Source organism: Arabidopsis lyrata (genome assembly GCF_000004255.2).
Source record: "Arabidopsis lyrata subsp. lyrata unplaced genomic scaffold ARALYscaffold_7, whole genome shotgun sequence".
NCBI lineage: Eukaryota > Viridiplantae > Streptophyta > Magnoliopsida > Brassicales > Brassicaceae > Arabidopsis > Arabidopsis lyrata.
The window spans coordinates 4335556-4355914 of NW_003302549.1; the positions used below are offsets into that span (position 1 = coordinate 4335556).

Here is a 20359-nt window from a genome sequence, read left to right on the forward strand (position 1 = left end):
ATTCTCCATAGCGAGAGTATAATACATTTTCCCATTTGTAATTCAGCTCAAGTATTACTTGATAGGATCATCTGAAACAGTTTATGTCAATACCTTGTAGGGTAAAAGAAACAAGTAAGAAAACCAACCAGTAGAATGTAAAAATGAGGCAATTCACTGATTTTGAAAATAACTTTTTCACTGAAATGAGGTAACAAAAATGTAAATGTAAATGTAAAAGTGATGTCAATGTGTCTTCAAGATATAAATTCTAAAACAATTCTAAGACTATGTTACATACAGAGCAATACTGCAACTATTACGTGATTGTTTGTACCTTGCTCTTGCCTAAAACCCACAGTATCTCAGCCAAAACTTTCTCTTGATTTCCTTATCGGCCTGCGTTTACACTCAAAGCTTGAAACTCGCTGGAATGGCCAGATTTCTTTTGATCTTACAACAACACGTATTCATTCATATCTACTAACCTGCCCCGAGTCTGCGGCTCCAGGACATAGTTGGGTCAATCAGCCATCAGGTCCATCATGGGATACAGAGCTCAAGAATTGTTTTCTACCAAAATCAGTGGCCAGTCTTTTTGGACCAGAGAGCTTACTCAGACAATTTGCAGCATCCAATATGCCTAACCATTTTCTTTCACACCCCTTCTCGTTCCTCGAATGAACATATGGAAATTCTTTCCCGTAGCAATGGCCAGTCTTCACCAAGTTGATGCGGATTTAGCTCCATTGCAACTCTAAAATCAAGCAAAGACACTGAATGTTGTTCTTGCGTTATGTCAGATGGTTGGTTGCTAGTTTGTATGTGCAAACTATTACTCGTCCGCACCCCATTTACAAGCTCGTCTCGGCTCTGCTGTTTGTCTAAACTTTGTTTTCCAGGCGTTCCATTCATGGACCGAGCTCCAGCCAAATCAACGCATGATTTCATTAGTTTCTTCAGGTACAAGTCCAACATGTTATTTAAAACAGTAGAACACTCCGCGGAAACCCCTCCAAGACCCTGTGCTACTGCAATATTCTCCATCCTCTTCCTCAGCATCTCTGTGTCTGACAATCCACCACTGTCATAGCAACTGATAGCATCTGCGCTGGTCGAAATTGGAACTGTTCTGCGATCCCCACCGACACTAGCCGAGCAGAATGGGATCCCCAGAGGTGCAACTACAGGAGGCATGGAAAGAATCAAACTACCTCGCTCTTCTTGGGCTTCATCATCCCTGCTAAGAGGAGCTGCAACCTGACCTTTACCCGAATCCCTCTTTTGTTCAGCAGGGCAAAGAAATGCACTGTCTCTTTCATCAGCATAGCGACCTGATCTTTGATAAGCAAAAGGACCCGAATCCCTGTTCTCCGTGTTACTATTACCGGTTCTGTCAACCTTTCCGTTTGGCCCTAGTGGACAAGGCTTATCTCTGATTGTACTGTCACACGTTCCAAACCGAACGTTGGGTAACACCCCATTTGAGCAAACAGGATCATTCCTACTATGGTCAGGAATTAGAGGTCCGCTTTGTTCAGGTCCATCCTCTTTCCCAAGCACCAAAGATTTGCCAGGGTGACCGGTTTGGTGACCTGGTGGTGGGGACTTAGCCAGAGACGCATTTCTCAAGATGGAACGAATCAACTTGTTGTGTAGAGAAAGATTCTCTCTCCCCAAAAGACGGAAACATGACTTATCAAACTCACTCTTAGTAAGCTTCTGACTCAGAAACCTGCCCAAATAGTAAAAATACCTTCTAGATCTTTCAACCCCAATCTTCTTCACTATATGCACTTTCAGGTCAGCTAGATCAACCCTGGGATCTTGAAGACGTTGCATACTTGTTTCTTCTTCTTCTTCTTCTTCTAAAACCGAAACCAGATGAAACAGTCAGAGGAGTGCACAAAATGCACCCTCTCAGCTTCTAGTTATCCTTCACACAAACAAACCCAACTCATCAACGTATTATTTCTCAAACTCAAATCCAAGAGCATTTCAAGAACTCAGCTGCAGCTTTTAGTACAGGCCACTCCAATTGCATCCAAAAGCTCTTTCATTTTCCCAAACGACCCAGAATTCGTAAATCTCATGTTCCCAAAACCAAAACCCTAGAGATCATTATCTACTAGCCAGCTTATACCAAGAACCTTAAAATTCAACCTCGGCTGATTCAGTATCAGAATGGATTAAAAACCCTAGCTTGGAGTCAGCAAATCAATCCATCAAGAAGGAAGAACCACCAACTAACCGTTTCTCCAAGTTCACGAGCGAGTAAGAAGACGAAACTGAATCAGAGCAGAAAAACCCAAGCATTTTTTGCTTCACGCCCAATTCGGAAGCTAAGAACTTGAGAATTTCCGAAATTTGAGTTGGAGAAAATCGAGATCAGTGGAGTTGGACAAATGATTGGAGCTTTGAGAACAGAGCACCAGATTCGAATTGCCTAAAGAAAAAGATGAAATTCGAATTGAAGAAGGAGGAAGCGGGCAATGAGAAGCGGGACCCAAGCTTGGAAGCAGAAAAACAAGTGTTGGAAGATTGATTTAGAGTAGGAAAGATTTGACCAGAATTCAGACACGAAAACAAAATCGGAACATAACAAGTAACTTCCCAGAGTTCCGACACCAACCCAATGATTTCTCGGCTCCTTAATAATAATAATACACTTCTGCTTCGATTGAATCTTGCTGGCTTCTTGTTTCGTATTGCTGCTTTTCAGATTTGAATGTCCGAGCGCTTTCGCTCTTGTGTGTTTGTTTATTAGCTTCGATCGCTGCTTATTGGGTTTTGTTGTTCGTTTTTCTTCACTTTTGTTTCTGTCTGTTTTTTTTTTTTTTTTTGTTTCTCTCTCTCTCACTCTCTGTCTTGATAAAATTTGGTTTATTGGGTTTCTTCTTTTCGCTCGTTATTGCTTTTGTACTTTCGACTAAATCGAGTTTGATGTAAGAAATTCTGTAACAACAATAGATTAAACCCATTTGATTTATTCATCTTGCAATGTTCTGATCTGAGTGATCTCATCTAATATCGGATCATGTCAGAATTTCTTTACTTGATACAAGTGACAATTTATTTACAAGATTAAAGATGAGTGTTAGTACTTGAGATTTCCCCCAAATATTAGGTGTTGGCTTTTTGGTCAAGTAAAAAGATTTTAAAATTTGGCGTTGAACAAAAGAAAAAGAGTTTCAATATGGAATTTGCAAACTACAAAGCTTCGTCAGCTGGAACAAAACCAAGCTTCAAACTTACAACATTAAACATTAGAGATTCAGACAAATGAAAGAAAAAACAGAGACACAATTCCACATAACTCGACAAGACATATCCTCCTAACTCAAATACTACAAGAAAACCTACAAAGATTACCAAGTGACAAAGACCAAACACAAACAGATGTGGGATTCAATCTAAAAGAGATGTCACATAATCCTACCTCATAATACTCTCCTACTGCATTGTGTTTGTTGTGTACAGCTCATCTTACAGAGTTTATTTGGCCCGTCCTTTGCCTCGACCTCCTCGGCCTCTTCCTCTCCCCCGCCCTCTTCCTCTTCTGCTGTATGCCAAGACCTTCGTAGTTCCCGGGCTGCTACTTGCTGAGTTTGAGTTCGGTAGAGACTGGTCTCCTGGGAGCCACTCTTCTTCATGAGTGCTTGAACTGTTATGCGAGCCACTTGAGTGGCTGTCATTGTTTTCGTTATTAATTGCACCATCTGAGCCATTCCCTACTGTCATATCATCACCATGAATTTCAGCTACAGGCTGAGAAGCCTCGGTTTCTTCTGGTGGTGTGGGTTTTGGTTGACCTTCCACCACTGGTGAACTGAAAAAGTAAGGCTTTGCTTAGTATGAAATAATATCATCATGTCAAACTAGACAGACAAATGAGGTGGAAGGTGAACTGAAAAAGTAAGGCTTTGCTTAGTATGAAATAATGTCATCATGTCAAACTAGACAGACAAATGAGTTGTTTTTTCACCTAGGTGATGAAGATGGGAAACCGTTAAAAGTAGCACGTGATGCGCCTATTTCATCAGCTTCTTTTGATGTTTCAAACACATCTTTAGGGATGCAAGAAGAGTTCCCAGTTGGATCCAAAGTTGCCCCAAGAGCCAAGACAGCTGCATTAATAGGAACGCAAGTAATTTAAGAGAACCCAACTAAACATCATCCAGCACCAAAGGAATTCAACATACCATGTATACCATTTGTGGTGTTTCCGATAGTAGAGCTAGGTTGGATAAAATCGCCATCTTGATCATTGAAGTCATCTACAGCGGTTCCACTGTCACATACAGTTGAGAAACTTCAGAAGATTGATATACTAAAAAATGGATCTGTCGAAAAGAAACAAGTTACAATCTGTGTTGGAAGGATAAGCACAATAAAAAGAACCTTTGAGGAGCGGTATTTGTATCTTCAGACGGCTTGACTCCTTGTGTGGAGATAAATGTCTCGTCCAAACCAACTCCACCTAATCAGAACACATTAAATTCATGAGACAGAGTATAAAAATCGAATATTAGAGAGTGTATACAAATTAAGGATTAAGGGAGAAACTAACAAGATCTAGTATGTAAAACTCCTGTTTCTCCGACGGCTAGATTAGCTTCCGTAGTCTTCACTCAAGTAAAACACATAAGGACACCAAAAAAAGAAAAGATTGGAACTGCAAGTTTCTTCTTGGTATAGAGAGACACATAGTGTAAAGAGTGCTTGATACCTGATTGTGTTCAGAGGTAGGTATGGCTGAATTTGGTAGAGCTCTGCTTTGTTCATACCGTACAGCTGAAAGAACAGAAAAAAAAGAGTTACTCATGTGACCAGAGCCGAAAATACTTTCAGTTTCATCTCATGTCTTACTGAAAAACTTCGACCACATGTAAATAAAGAAAGAAAAAAATACCTCCATCAGCATTCAAAGACGAAGCATTTCCTTTGAGCATATCAGTCGCTAAAACATAGGGGCTGTATTTAGGTTCCAAAGAGGCTACACTACTAGGACTTTTAAGCATTTCCTCTGTTGCTTTAGCTCTGACTTTGCGAATTTCATCTTGAATATTCCATGATTGATTAGAACCGGACTTCCTTTTCAGCTGCATTTTGGTATTAAATGTCAGAATGGATAAGGGTAAATTTGAGAGAGCCATTCAAAATACATAATGGTATGCAACTTTTCTTTAGGAAAAGCTGGAAATAGTGTCCCACAAATTCCTCGTGGTTATCTAACATAAACAATAGAAGTTAAGCAGAGAATTTTATCTTATAAACCAAGGTAAAACAACTTCAGACTTTCAAACAACATTTGACCATAAGAAAAGTATGCACTGCTGGAAAACTTAAAATTCTAACCTTAGATGAGGAAAAGTTTCCAGCGCTATAAGGAAAGGGTGTCCCTTGCATTCCTGCTGATGATGGTGATCGAAACTCTGCTGGAGATCCCCATGGCAGACGAGCTCGCATGTAAGACTTGGCCACGTCCACAGGCGATCCAGCACCATCTTCAGTTGCCTAGAGAATTAAACTAATGGCTGAGATGGTGATCATCATTTAAAGCACAATGGAAAAGAAACACATATGGCGGAATAATGTGAAGCAAAGCTATCAGAAGTTGACCGAAATCATGTGAGCAAATGGTCTTCATAGTAAAAAAAAAAGAGCAACAATATGGATCTTTTGCATTTTAAGCGGACAAAAAAGTAGTTTCCAATCAGGACATTTCAGGATTAATGTCACCAGATGGCCACACTCAAAATTCTAAACAACCTACTTTTGCAAGAGAGCTTTACGTTGCTGATCACATGGAGTGGCATAGAACAATAAAATCATTTTACACAAACAGAAGATGTCTCCTTCTATAATAACAATGGCTTAGAGCACAGAGACAGATATCACAAAAAAGTACAAACCTGCAGGCTGCAGCAATATGGAACAGTTAAGAAGAGTTAGAACTTACTGTATACTTTGAACTTGATCCTGATTTCTTTTCCTCCAACCATTTTCTTGCTTCCATGACAGTTGTATTGGACATTTCACCAACATTCACATCTAGAAATAGAACAGAAAAGACGTTATCACATTGACTAATCCGGTCTGCTTGCACAGTCTACCATCAGTTACATACCACTTGTCAATCCATTGTCATTATGCCTCCCCTCAACAGCAGAGGGGACACTAGGATGATCGACAACCCTAGCCTTGATGATATCTATTAATCTATCACCCTCTTCCCTGGAACAACATACACATGAATGAATAAGCAGGATACAAGATCAGCTTAGATTTGTTAACTAAACAAATATCACAAAGATTCTTTTAAGCTAAGAGCTGTAAATATTAAATAATAAGACTCGCGGAAGAGGCTGCAACTTATGATGTCCAGAAAGCCAGACATAGAGAAATACCTTGCAAATGTTTCTTGCATGAGAAGCTGCTCAATTACACGCTTAGAACTGAGTCGTTGGATGGTTGGTTGCTGGGCAGTCAGAAGGTCCTATTCACACAAGCACACATCAAATTCACTCCACAAGTTCACATAAACTGAAATCATGCTTTCATCAAAAAACTTTTAGTTGAAAACGTGTTAGAACTTTACTTCTACAAAATCAGGATCACATTACAATTCATACACATACTAAAAAGGCGAAAGGTGACTCAGTACAAAACTAGCAGAAAAATAATCAATCTTTAGCAACACCATAATCCACTGCGGCTACAGAGCAGAATCAATCATAAGAATAATGAATTCAAACAAATATCTAGAACTACAGTGGCAGAGCAATCACCAAAACGAACAAGGTGGTTAGTACCTCTTCAGTAAAATCGGTAATGGTCTTCTCAACATCCTCATCACCATCAATATCTGCACACAAAGAGGTTAACATGTAAAAATCCGTACTTTAAAAGAATAAGACACAAAGCTGGTCGGGTCGGTTCTATTAATTCCAGAACTACTTCATATGCAAACCAAGGAAGAGAACGGGTCGACCTAATCCCAGAACTACATTATATGCATAAAAATTAGAGCTTTAGAATTAGTATGAAGGTTATAGCTTTAGAAGTAACCTAACTAAATAGAGTAGAGTAGTAATTCACCACTGCTTAACTGCTATTAAGTCCCACATATCAAAGGAAAGAGAAAATGGGAAAGCTTTAAATCAAAATTCACATTTCAAATGAAACGGTAGGTTTCAGATTCGAACAGATAATAAACCAAAAATTCAAATGAATCATATCTAAACCCAAATAAATTGTACAAACCTGAAGATGAATCCTCGTCCTCCTCCGAAGACGAGGAAGAGTCGGAGAAGACGACGGAAGAAATGAATTTTCCGGCGCCGGAGGCAATTACGCTGGCGGGTTTGTAAACGAGCCTGGAGATCCAACTAGGGTTTTGCTGAGGAGGATCTCGGGATCTCGGAACGGGGCGGTCATACGGCGTCCTGACGGCGGCGGTGCGTCGTGGTCGAACAATTTTTCCTCCGGTACGAGGCTGACCTACTCCGGCGGGGTAACCGGAGACGGAATCCATGGTGAAAGTGAGAGGAGGAGGAGGGAGAAGTTCGTTGAAGGAAATAATGAAGTGTTGGGGAAAATTGGTAATTTCTCGTTATTTGTCGTCTTCTTGTTTTTTTTTTTAATTGGGGGTGAAAGGTTAGTTTCCTAAATTACAGGCCTGCGGTTAAAATTTGCTTCCACCAATAAAATTAGGCAAAAAAACAAAACATTCCGACTATAAAAAAAAATTAACTGTAGTGTATAATCATGTATTATATATTCATTTGTTTTCATATTTTGAAATTTGAACAATGTACATGACGTAGAAAAAAGAAAAAAATAAGAGAGAGATTATAATTTGGAAAAAAAAGTCATGATAGAACGAAGTAATTAATAAAGTTGTAAAAAGTTATTTCAAAAATAATATTTAAACAATTTAAATTAAAATTTGGTTTTTAGTTTATTTTTATTTGCACCGAATGGTACTTACTGTAATTCGTCAACTACTGTATGTCAGTGTTAAAAAAAGCTAAAATAATGGGCCCAATGGGCTATATTAATATCGGGTCAAGGACGGGTCAGAAACAACCCGATCGGATCTAAAATGGGCGCCTTCTTTTTCATTTTGATGGCAATCAATCAATCGACGCTTCTTTAGAGACAAACGCAATCGCCGATCCATTTACGAGCCGTCGTCGCTTTACACATATCAACAATCCTTATCCTCCAGTTTCCATTTCTAGATCGATCGAGATTGAAGGAGAGAAGATGCCTGGTTTAACATGTAACGCGTGTAACATGGAGTTCAAGGACGAAGAAGAGCGTAACCTTCATTACAAATCCGATTGGCACCGCTACAATCTCAAGCGCAAGGTCAATTTTCTGCTGTTTTCTCTAACCCAATTTGACCTCAGACTATTTTTGTATACTTTTTCCATTTTGCTGTCGAAATGATTTGTTTTAAGGTTATAGAATCGTTCTCTTGCAGGGGAAGAAAGTCTCTAGATTTTATATGAAATCTTGATTTGAAGCTTATCATAGATTTGGTTTCTTGTACGCATTTGAATCTTTTTGTATTTATGGAATTTTTGTTGTTAGGTGGCTGGAGTTCCTGGAGTTACAGAAGCCTTGTTTGAGGCTAGACAATCTGCTCTTGCTCTGGAGAAGAATAAATCAAATGAAGCTCCTATGCTTTATACTTGTGGAATCTGTGGTAAAGGTTACAGGAGTTCCAAGGCTCATGAGCAGCATCTTCAGTCCCGGAGCCATGTTTTGCGGGTTTCACAAGGCCCATCAATCAACGGAGAGGAGGATATAGCGATTATCAGGCAACTTCCTCGCCGTGTTCAACACAGGGGTTCCATTGATGATGATAGTGAAGATGAATGGGTGGAGGTTGATTCTGACGACGAATTGGCTGCTGAAGAAGCCTCACATTCGTTGTCTAAGTTGAATGTGATTGAGTCAGGATCTGCTGAAGATATGGATGATGATGGTGATGCAGACAAGTATGAGCTGGACCCAACCTGCTGTTTGATGTGTGACAAAACCCATAAGACCTTAGAGAGCTGTATGGTTCACATGCATAAGCACCATGGTTTCTTCATTCCCGATATCGAGTATCTCAAGGATCCTGAAGGGCTTCTCACTTACCTCGGTCTCAAGGTTTGGACTCATCAATTTACCATTCACTGTTCGTTGTTGTCAAGCTTTCAATTTCTTACTCCTATTTACTTATACATGGCTCATCACTCAGGTCAAGAGAGACTTCATGTGTCTATACTGCAATGAGCTGTGCCGTCCATTCAGCAGCTTAGAAGCTGTAAGAAAGCATATGGAAGCAAAGAGTCATTGCAAACTGCATTATGGTGATGGTGATGATGATGAAGATGCTGAACTAGAAGAGTTCTATGACTACAGCAGCAGGTTTCAACTCTCTTGTATCTTTGATTTTTCTTGTTCTCACCTCTATTCCTCTTTCTATGCCAAATCTTAATGCACCTTCCATTGGAATCTATGAATTGAGCAGCTATGTTGATGAAGCTGGGAAGCAGATTGTTGTAGCTGGTGAAACAGACAACACTGTAGAACTTGTTGGGGGTTCTGAGCTCCTGATCACGGAGAATTCCGAGAACACAAAAACGTCTAAAACTCTCGGGTCCCGTGAATTCATGCGTTACTACAGACAGAAGCCACACCCAACTTCTCAAAACAGCAGCCAGATAATGTCCTCTTTATCTTCAAGGTTTGTTTTCTCCAAACCCATTAGTCATCCAAACCTATTAAACTAGCGAATCGGCAAGTTAATTTAAGGTTATTCTCACAAATGGCAAATTCTCAGGTACAAGAGTCTGGGTCTGAAGACGGTACCGTCAAAAGAGGAGACATTGAGGATGAAAGTGCGCAAGGAGATGAGTCAGAGAGGTGAGACAATGCGTACCAAGATCGGAGTGAAGAGTAATGTCATCAGAAACTTGCCCAATAATGTCCCATATTAGTTTCTGTCTATTGTCTAGTGTTGGATTGAATGATGATTTCATGTACTTTGAGTCTTTGACCAAGTTGTGTTGGTACTTTGGTAATAAGAGTTAGCTTTAAACAGAGTATGTTCACTGAAATAGAAAATGTTAAAATTGCTACACGAACGTTGACTTCTGATTTACTCTCAATATCTACATTGTTCAGAGATGCATGTAAAACAAAGAAGAGACCACGACAAAGGGTACTACAATATCCCAAAAAGGCTTTTAGTTTTGTTTTTGTACAAAGGCTGTGGCTGCGAGTAATGTCACAAGACAAACCTAAAATAAATTTATGTGTAGAAGGAAAAAGAAGAGAGAGAGGTCCAAAACCAAGAACACTGGCTACGAATAGGTTGGTCTGCTTCATTCGCTTCGCTTCATTTTCCAGCTGACTGAGAAAGAAAAGAAACATAAGAGATCCACAAGAAGATAGTACCAAAAGCATAGAAACAGAAAGTTAATTACCTAATTTTCATAGAAGCGGGTTCGACGCCTTCTTGAACTGCAAACCAGAAAAAATATGGCATCAAGCAATGTTTCTTAAGTAACCATCATATATAGCACAATAAAGCTACTAAACCAGGTCAACACCCTGAGCCACTATGCCAGAGATATCACACAATAGGACCTGATTTCGTCATTTAACCTGGCTCACCGGTAAGCCTCTAATATCAATGCAGAATAATCATATACTATGAAACTAAGAATGTACATCTCTGCAGAACGAAACAGTAACAAATTAGTGGTGTAAAGCAATAGATGGTTCTGACCTTTGGTGCATAGAGCTACTTCTGTTAGCTCCACTTGTGCTGATGAACTCATCATCGATCTCATCTACTCTATACTCCGGGAACTCTATGGATGCTACTGAGCTGTCATCAGAGTTGGAGTTTTCATAGCTAGAGCGGCGACTCCCTCTCCTGCTCTCGCTCATTCTTGATCTTCTTCGATTCCTGGCATTCCTTATATTGTCAAACATTTGGTACAGAATACAAGAGGTCCACCAGTTTCCTTCATTGTTAGGAACATCCTCAAATTCATCTCCAGTGTCATCATCTCCATATTCGATCACATAGTCCCCTAAAACCACTCCTCTTGGAACTTCGGAGTGAATTGTGCTCAACACGTCGATTATTTCAGACGACTGCTGGAAATTCTCCCAATCAAGCTTCCGTGCTGGATCAATTTCTGAAGGACGAGAATCCGGATGCTCTGACTGAGCATGTTTGCGAAGCTCCAAGTAAGTACCCATAAACCTGCATCTTTCTTCCTCACAGCAACGTTTTTTCTCATCAAGACGGACACGGGCTTCTTCTACAACAAGCCAGCCAGTAACTTCTCCTCTACACAGTGGACAAACGGGTTTGCAACTCTCTTCTAGAACCTTAGAGCGAGGTTCATCAGGGGCTGGAGGTGAATCAGTACCACAGGCGCTAATGAAACGATCCAAACAGTTAGAGTGAAGGTGATCAGTATTGCAGACAAAAGCACGGCAGCCGTTTTCGTAAGAAGAACACTGGAGAAGCACACCATTGTGAGGGAAATCCAAACAAATGGGACAAGTTAAATCATCCCAATTGAGAGTCAACTGAAACTCTTGGCTACAAAAGGTCTTAGCTTGAAGCCGCTTTTCACAAACATGTAGTTCCAGAGCCATAAGATCCGCAAAGGAAACAGATTATTCCAACTTATCGGGAAGGAACTAAGTATCTATAATCAGCAACCCTTGATGGAAGAAATCATTTCCCCGGAATCTGTTACTTGATAGTAGCTGCATATATGCATGTAAATAAGTATCCACAATCTTAAATCTGCTGCAAAAATATGAATGTAAAAAGACAATTCGATAAATGATAAAACCCCAAAACCAATACGATTCAGTCGCTGGTGAAACACGAAGAACCCAAAAGAGAGTGAGAATCGGATTCAAAATCAAACAATTTTTAGAAAACCGATCGCATAATCAAGAGCAGAAGAACCCTAGCCAAATTAGAAACGACAGATCCAAATCACCGAATTGGTAAGCAGTAAGCAAACGAAATCGAAGAAAAAGAGAACGAAATCGAAGAAGCTGACCTGAGATTGAAAGTTACAAAGGAAGTGGAAGAAGGGCGATGATGGGGTTTGCTTGTGGGGATAGTGTATCGCAGTTGGTAGCCTCCTTTTTCTCTCTCTCTCCTACTCTCTCTCAATCCCCATATCCATTTTTACCTTTTCAATACATTATTAGAGCTATTTTTAATATCATTAATATTATTATCTAAAATATTATGTGACGACTTTTTACTTTCGAGTTTCAAGTAATAAAATATGCTACAGGTTAGTCTTTCAAAAAAAGTACATATAAGGTCCGAATGGTAACCGCGGTTTTTGTTGTGCGGAGAAAGCGGTATGACAGTGCGGTACGGTTCAACTGCGGTACGTGCGGTATGCGGAACAAATGCGGTTTTTGTAAATAAGCGGTACGAAATAATGTTTGATTGGTAAAAAACAAAAAGCGGTGCGGGATATACATTGTAGTTAAATAATTTTAATTAAACATTCAAATATGTATATATATATATATATATATATTAAATAAAAAATTTCATAATAAACAATATGATACAACAGAAAAATATTTTTCGAATATTTTTTAACTAATTATTTAAATACATGTGGTTTTTTATAAATATTTTAAGTATTTAAACATAATTTAAATAAATATGGTGATACAATTATATATCATATATTTGAAAAAACCAATATGACAAAGAAATAAAACAAACCAAAAATAACATGTATAATTAAATAAATGGTTAATACAAGTTCTATTTTTTAAATTACACATATCTCTATAGACTGTAGATACCACATAACGCAAACACATCAAATAGGATGTGAATTTACTGTAGCGGGCCAACTACAATATTTACAAACAAAATTGAACCGCACTCACAACCCAAAAAATAAAAAGAAACGTCCCGCACTTGTAATATTTTGTTGATTGGTAACATATCAATGGGTCCCATGAAAAACGTCCCGCAGTTCTGAAATCCGCCGTCTCCATTCACCCCCTAAATTTGAATATTTGATTTGCAGCTGATGACTGGAAAATATTTTATTGTGATTTATGAGAAGAAAATTTCCTACATCTGATTTATAAACTTTTGTTTGTGGTTTATTTAATAGGGTTTGTTAGAATTATTTGAGCTATAATTTTCAATTCTATATCGAGTAAAAATGATTTTACTTTATATTTGTTAACTATTGTCTGAGTAACAAATATTTTGATTTAGGAAATAAATCAACAAATTCATCTTGCAAGCTTTGACTAGTTTTTATTGTTTTTCTTATGCTTTTTTTTTTAATTGGTTTGCTTGAATATCAAATTATCGAAATTAAGCAAAACTTCTTTTTTTCCACTTTCTTATTAAACTCGTTAAAATAAAAATAATAATAAATTTTTGACAAACAAAAGAAGATTGGAATTAAAAATTCTAAGTTTGTTGTATTTGACAGTTATTTCTTAGTGGAGTAATAATTCCCAAAAACAAACAAAAGATAAAGGGTAAAAACGATCGCTAAAATAGGGTCCGGGTAACCAGCCCATTAATTCAAATTGGGCTTAACTTAAGGCCCACGTGAAATAAATGGAAACTAGAAAAAAGGAAAGTTATGTTAACTAAAAAAAGGAAACTAGGCGTTACAAAAAAAAAAAAGGAAATCAGCCAGCTGGCACCGCCGTGAGTAGTGTTTTATAAAAAGGGGAAAGCTTATCAGAGAGAGTCAGAATTTGTTTTGCCTTCTTCTTTCTCTGTTTGTCATATTTCTCTCGATCGCTATATCATAACATCATAACGGAAGACGATTTGTAGAATGTAAGAATTCTTCCGATTCTCTTGATTTCTAGGGTTGTTTTATATTTTAACTATTAATCAGTTCTTTCTCTGTTTCGCATGTTTCTCTCTATCGGATCATTCATGATCGAAGAAGTTTTGTAGCGATAATCACTGTAAGAATTCTTCTCTCTTGATTTCTAGGGTTACTAAACTTCATTATTATCAGTTTTTTTTTTTTGTTCTGTTCTTTTGGTTTTCTGTTCGTTTTGAAGCGGCTTGGATAATTTGAAAACCAAACGAATCGCGACTCTGCGTTTCAAAGTTTTCTGAGAATTATTACAAGTTCGTTCTTCTTCTTTTTTTGTGTTACTTGATTCTGTTTAAGAGGGTTTGGTTTCCGTTTTTTGTTTTGCTTTTGTAGCGCTTTCGATACTTTGATAAAGCGTGAAATTGTTGCGATCGGTTGTGGTTTATTGCTCTGCGTTTTTCTGTTTTGTTTTTGTTAGATTTCTTCCTTGTTTTGTTTTTTTTTCAAAATCCAAGAGAGATCATATGCAGACACTCAACTATTAGTGTTCTGTCAGATTCTTTCTTGGGGACATTGTCCCGTCGAGTTGGCTTATGAGGGATTTTTGACCTGAGACTGAAAACCGATCCTTTACCCACGGCTTATTATTTTGACAAATATACTTGGGATTGGTTTCAGGTTACTGGTCAAAGATCAAGTTACCCACGGCTTAAAAAAGTCTTTAGACAGAGACTTGAGTTTCCAAAAAACCAATCCTTTAGACAAAACACTGGATTGGGTTATGTTTGGTGCAAGGAAAATGGTACCATACGGCTTAAAACTTTAGCCTTTAGACTGAGACTTGAGACTGAACATTGATCCTTCTTGGTACCCACGGCTTGAAAATCTCTAGACATATGGATCATGTTCGGTTTCTTGTTTCAGTCTATAGACAAAGAAATAGTTACCCACGGCTTAAAAAAAGTCTTTAGACAGAGACTTGAGGTTCTAAAAACCAATCCTTTCGACACAAGATTGGATTGGGTTATGTTTGGTGGAATGAAAATGGTACCCACGGCTTCAAACTTTAGTCTTTAGACTGAGACTGATTCTGAACTTTGATCCCTTCTTGGTACCCACGGCTTTAAAATCTTTAGACATATGGATCATGTTTGGTTTCTTGTTTCAGTCTTTAGACAAAGAACAGTTACCCACGGCTTAAAAAGTCTTTAGACAGAGACTTGAGGTTCTAAAAACCAATCCTTTAGCCAAAAGATTGGATTGGGTTATGTTTGGTGGGATGAAAATGGTACCCACGGCTTCAAAATTTAGTCTTTAGACTGAGACTGATTCTGAACACTGATCCTTCTTGGTACCCACGGCTTGAAAATCTCTAGACAATATGGATCATGTTCGGTTTCTTTTTTCAGTCTTTAGACAAAAAAATAGTTACCCACGGCTTAAAAATTGTCTTTAGACAGAGACTTGAGGTTCTAAAAACCAATCCTTTAGACACAAGATTGGATTGGGTTATGTTTGGTGGAAGGAAAATGGTACCCACGGCTTCAAACTTTTGTCTTTAGACTGAGACTGATTCTGAACTTTGATCCCTTCTTGGTACCCACGGCTTGAAAATCTTTAGACATATGGATCATGTTTGGTTTCTTGTTTCAGTCTTTAGACAAAGAACAGTTACCCACGGCTTAAAAAAGTCTTTAGACAGAGACTTAAGGTTCTAAAAACCAATCCTTTAGCCAAAAGATTGGATTGGGTTATGTTTGGTGGAAGGAAAATGGTACCCACGGCTTCAAACATAAGTCTTTAGACTGAGACTGATTCTGAACATTGATCCTTCTTGGTACCCACGGCTTGAAAATCTCTAGACATATGGATCATGTTCGGTTTCTTTTTTCAGTCTTTAGACAAAGAAACAGTTACCCACGGCTTAAAAAAGTCTTTAGACAGAGACTTAAGGTTCTAAAAACCAGTCCTTTAGACACAAGATTGGATTGGGATATGTTTGGTGGAAGGAAAATGGTACCCACGGCTTCAAACTTTTGTCTTTAGACTGAGACTTATTCTGAACATTGATCCCTTCTTGGTACCCACGGCTTGAAATGTTTTAGACATATGGATCATGTTCGGTTTCTTGTTTCAGTCTTTAGACAAACATCAAGTTACCCATGGCTTAAAAAAGTCTTTAGACAGAGACTTGAGGTTCTAAAAACCAATCCTTTAGACAAAAGATTGGATTGGATCATGTTTGGTTAAAGGAAAATGGTACCCACGGCTTCAAACTTTAATCTTTAGACTGAGACTGAGACTGAACATTGATCCTCCTTGGTACCCACGGCTTTAAAATCACTAGACATATGGATCATGTTCGGTTTCTTGTTTCAGTCTTTAGACAACAGTTACACACGGCTTTAAAAATGACGTCTTTAGACAGAGACTTGAGGGACAAAACACTGGATTGGGTTATGTTTGGTGCTAGGAAAATGGTACCATACGGCTTAAAACTTTAAGTCTTTAGACTGAGACTTGAGACTGAACATTGATCCTTCTTCGTACCCACGGCTTGAAAATCACTAGACATATGGATCATGTTTGGTTTCTTGTTTCAGTCTTTAGATAAAGAAACACCCACGGCTTAAAACATTATAAGTCTTTAGACAGAGACTTATAATTTTAAACAATGGAAACTTGTATAATAAATATACAAGACGATGTTAATCTAACCGGATTTTGGATCCCGTCATTGATCGTTAGCGATTCCACAAATTCAACTTGTTTTCACATCCTTATGTAGATTTAGCATACAAGTTTCTGTTGAAAAAAATAAATACAAGATTCTTATGTTGGTTGATGGAAAATGGTACCCACAGCTTCAAACTTTGGACTGAGACTTGAGACTGAACATTGATCCTTCTTGGTACCCACGGCTTGAAAATTTATAGACATATGGAACATGTTTGGTTTCTTTTTTCAGTCTTTAGAGTTTAGAGCATCCACAATGGTGCATGTGGGAGTATGGGTGTGAGTGGTGATTTATTAATAAAATAATGTAAGGGTGTGAAGATTGAGTGCTGATTTATTAATAAAATAATGTGGGAGTATGGGTGTGAGTGGTGATTTTTCTATGTCAAAAAATCGGAACCAACAAAACAAAGACACATGTCCCTCACAACCGAGTGTAAACTAACACTCGAATACCAACTCCAAACTTACTGTTCTCTTATTTGTGTATATTTTAATAGTCACACCCACACAAAAAATAGATCGTTGTGTATGGTCTTAGAGAAAGAAACAGTTACCTACGGATTAAAAAAGTCTTTAGACAAAGACTTGAGGTTCGAAATAACCAATCCTTTAGACAAAAGATTGGATTGGGTTATGTTTGGTTGAAGGGAAATGGTACCCACGGCTTCAAACTTTAGTCTTTACTCTGAGGCTTGAGATTCGAACATTGATCCTTCTTGGTACCCACGGCTTGAAAATCTGTAGACATATGGATCATCTTCGGTTTATTTTTTCAGTCTTTAGACAAAGAAATAGTTACCCACGACTTAAAAAAGTCTTTAGGCAGAGACTTAAGGTTCTAAAAACCAATCCTTTAGACACAAGATTGGATTGGGTTATGTTTGGTGGAAGGAAAATGGTACCCACGGCTTCAAACTTGGAAAATGGTACCCACGGCTTCAAACTTTTGTCTTTAGACTGAGACTTATTCTGAACATTGATCCCTTCTTGGTACCCACGGCTTGAAATTTTTTAGACATATGGATCATGTTCGGTTTCTTGTTTCAGTCTTTAGACAAACATCAAGTGACCCATGGCTTAAAAAAGTCTTTAGACAGAGACTTGAGGTTCGAAAAAAGCAACCTTTAGACAAAAGATTGGATTGAGTTGTGTTTAGTGGAATGAAAATGATACCCACGGCTTGATCTACAAGATGATGTTAAACTAACCGGATTTTGGATCCTGTCATTGATCGTTAGCGATTCCACAAATTCAACTTGTTTTTGCATCGTTACGTAGATTTAGCATACAAGAATCCATTGAAAACAAAAAACATACAAGTTTCTTATATTTTAAGAAAAGAGTTCCAATTTGTTTCCATACGTTTAGTTACGAAGCTTGTAAAAGGGTTCGTAGATGTGTGGATTAGTGTACAATTTGTATGAATACATGGTTCAATTTTTAAGATTAGAAAGATCAGTTAGGATCAAAGGAAGATTAAAGGGGATAATGGAAGATTCAAGATTGAAAGCAGAAAAGGAGAGGTCAATCAAAATAAAAGAATATATGTTGCTCTTTTTGTTTGTTATGGGATCAGCCAATCAATATTTCACCCACTTGCTAATATGTAAAAGACAGACAAAAAGAGTAACAGTGAAGATGATGGTTGTGATGTAATGAAATCTATGCCGTTTAAGAAAAGAGAGTATCAATTAGCTGAGCTTTGTAAACTAAGAATGAACAAGTTCCAAAATAATTAGATCCAAAAGATCTTCCAATGGAGCTTGGTTGTGAAAATGCTAACTGAGATTTCTCCAACATGCACCCATTGTTGCAAAAGCTTTCCCTGCGATTTTATACAAACATACAAACAAAATGTCACCATAATGTATGAATGTTTGTTCACCACGACAATGGTTTTAGGTTCTTTACCTCGTGGTATCGAGTAACCATGTGGCTATGCCTTTTCTTCTGTTAGAAGGTGAGACCCAAATCGCTCTAATCCCACAAACAGCCGGTTTAGCTTCTTCCTCGCATACTATTGCTCCGCAGTCTAATCTATCATCTGATGCTCGACATCTTTTAGATACTTCTCTTTGTAACACAATGTTTCCAAACTGAATGGAGGTTGAAGGCGAGGAGGTGCTCTCTTTTTGTAACTGTCTTTCATCATCAGGAGAAGGTATGAGCTTAAATGCTTCCTTAATTGGTTCTGCAACTAGACATCCAGAGATCCTCTGAGAGGATATGAATAGATAAACCTACACATAACAAGGTAGTTCTTGAAATAACTGAGGAAAGTAATTACAGGTTATATCATCTTTCTTGTGAATTTGTTGAATGATGCCATATAAAGAAATTAAAGAAACTCCTCTTTTCAGGGAATCAGATTTCTTGTTTGATTTCAATGCTAGTCATAGACATGGAAGGAATCAGACTAAGTCGAAGTTTTCCTCTTTTAAGTTGACCATAGTAGAGCAAGTATTCACCATGCTTCCCAACAAGTTGTATCAAATGCCAATTGGCTCAATATAGTAGACATCAACATACTAAAAAACACTCATGAGCTATGGAATATATCCGCAAATGACTGTTAAGACGTGGAAACAGGCTCATACCTTACAATGTTGGTGAAGAATCCAATCCTCACCTAACTCGACTTCCATCATTTTCACAACCTCTTGCACCTGCAATTACAAAAGATCCATCGTTTAGGTCCTCTAAACGAAGAACCGGTACCATAAACAGGGCAAGTTGAATTGTGAAAAGAATGGACCTTGTTTCTATGTGCAGGGGAATCATTTTCTGAAACCATAATGATGCGGTTCTTGTTGAACGAAGGCGATGTGAACGCTTTCTCGTTCTGCCAACCCTGAGACCAATTCAAAAAAAACAACAATCAATCTAATAACCTCTACAATAATCAAAGAAACAGCTATCTTCTTGAGCTTAAAATGGGATCCTAACCTTAAAAGGGAGTCCATACATATAGTCCTTGTGAAAACTTTGATGGTTCTTCTCGTCTAATTCATCTCCAGGAGCATACTTAGCTCCACATTGTGGGCAATGTCTGAGAAGAAAATCAGATTGGCCCAACTCTAAGTGGAATTGCGTATAATTGCGCTTCTTTTTGAGATTTTTAGGTACAGAGGAAGATCCTTTCTTCAGTGGCTTCCCGATGCATCCTTTAAGCACTTGACTTCTGAATACCCAAAAATAAGTGACACACAAACAGAAACCCAATTAATAATGGCTGCAAGATTAAATCAAAGGGATTTGCTTTAAGAAAACCCAGAAAATCAGGGTCGCTTATTTTCGATTCATCTGAAGAAAACAAATAATGTAGAAATTCTCGAAGAACCTAAAGAGAAGAAAAACCGCCAAAGATGATCGATTTACCTATCGGGAATCGCAGATCGACGCTGGTAGGTGTTGACGATGGCGTTCCGATTGTTCTCCCAGACAGCTAAACCATCGTCTGCGTCTGTTGTTACTGAGGCAGCGATAGAAGAAGAAGAGGGCTTGAAGAAAGAATTGATTTTTGCTTGCATCGTACAGAGAGAGCTCGAATCCTTCTTAGGTCTGTGTTTGTTTTCCCCTTTACTTCTCTGATTTTGGCGCCTATGGATTGAATTTTTTGGCGCTAATGAAATTTTTTTGTTTTTTGCCGATTCCTACCTAAACTTATGTAAACCAAAGAAACCAGAAAATGACATTGGATAATTGATGGGCCATTTTGTGTAATTGCATAACTCAAGATCATTCCAATTTAGTTCCAACGCCATAAG

At 38.1% G+C, this 20359-nt stretch overlaps 6 protein-coding genes across 10 annotated transcripts; 1 reads left to right on the plus strand and 5 right to left on the minus strand.

Moving 5' to 3' along the window:
* Positions 1–131: 131 nt before the first annotated feature.
* LOC9303375 lies at positions 132–3084 on the minus strand. Its single transcript, XM_002869279.2, has one exon. It carries the CDS (start codon positions 1819–1821, stop codon positions 637–639), a length of 1185 nt encoding a protein of 394 aa, XP_002869325.1. The 5' UTR covers positions 1822–3084; the 3' UTR covers positions 132–636.
* A 65-nt stretch (positions 3085–3149) lies between these two features.
* Positions 3150–7645, minus strand: LOC9305397 (protein KAKU4). Of its 3 annotated transcripts, none has more exons than XM_002869280.2 (13): positions 7246–7645; positions 6795–6847; positions 6390–6478; positions 6110–6216; positions 5942–6033; positions 5338–5496; positions 4892–5081; positions 4709–4773; positions 4550–4604; positions 4381–4459; positions 4191–4270; positions 3965–4106; positions 3150–3808 (listed from the first exon to the last, which is right to left on the minus strand). In XM_002869280.2, exons 1-13 carry the CDS (start codon positions 7514–7516, stop codon positions 3475–3477), a joined length of 1716 nt encoding a protein of 571 aa, XP_002869326.1. In that variant the 5' UTR covers positions 7517–7645; the 3' UTR covers positions 3150–3474. The 3 variants fall into 3 exon arrangements, with proteins under 3 accessions (XP_002869326.1, XP_020872386.1, XP_020872387.1); XM_021016727.1 differs by having other exon boundaries at positions 4182–4270; positions 7246–7576; XM_021016728.1 differs by having other exon boundaries at positions 3737–3800; positions 7246–7580.
* Positions 7646–8072: 427 nt separating this feature from the next.
* Positions 8073–10123, plus strand: LOC9305398 (cytoplasmic 60S subunit biogenesis factor REI1 homolog 1). Its single transcript, XM_021017483.1, has 5 exons — positions 8073–8355; positions 8581–9147; positions 9239–9408; positions 9512–9727; positions 9824–10123. Exons 1-5 carry the CDS (start codon positions 8251–8253, stop codon positions 9978–9980), a joined length of 1215 nt encoding a protein of 404 aa, XP_020873142.1. The 5' UTR covers positions 8073–8250; the 3' UTR covers positions 9981–10123.
* Positions 10110–12199, minus strand: LOC9303376. 3 transcript variants are annotated; one of them, XM_002869281.2, is made up of 4 exons: positions 12081–12199; positions 10775–11775; positions 10470–10506; positions 10110–10396 (listed from the first exon to the last, which is right to left on the minus strand). In XM_002869281.2, the coding sequence occupies exons 2-3, from the start codon at positions 11659–11661 to the stop codon at positions 10470–10472; spliced, it is 924 nt and encodes a 307-aa protein (XP_002869327.1). In that variant the 5' UTR covers positions 11662–11775; positions 12081–12199; the 3' UTR covers positions 10110–10396. The 3 variants fall into 3 exon arrangements, with proteins under 3 accessions (XP_002869327.1, XP_020873144.1, XP_020873143.1); XM_021017485.1 differs by having other exon boundaries at positions 10775–11984; XM_021017484.1 differs by lacking the exon at positions 12081–12199 and having other exon boundaries at positions 10775–12074.
* Positions 12200–13474: 1275 nt separating this feature from the next.
* On the minus strand, positions 13475–15176 carry LOC110226325. Its single transcript, XM_021017496.1, is given in 1 exon segment — positions 13475–15176. A coding segment is annotated over 1 exon segment (162 nt). The 5' UTR covers positions 14709–15176; the 3' UTR covers positions 13475–14546.
* Positions 15177–18122: 2946 nt separating this feature from the next.
* On the minus strand, positions 18123–20352 carry LOC9305399 (protein CHROMOSOME TRANSMISSION FIDELITY 7). The gene is made up of 6 exons (XM_002869282.2): positions 19971–20352; positions 19539–19773; positions 19348–19443; positions 19190–19258; positions 18504–18832; positions 18123–18417 (listed from the first exon to the last, which is right to left on the minus strand). Exons 1-6 carry the CDS (start codon positions 20120–20122, stop codon positions 18264–18266), a joined length of 1035 nt encoding a protein of 344 aa, XP_002869328.1. The 5' UTR covers positions 20123–20352; the 3' UTR covers positions 18123–18263.
* Between the last annotated feature and the right edge of the window lie 7 nt (positions 20353–20359).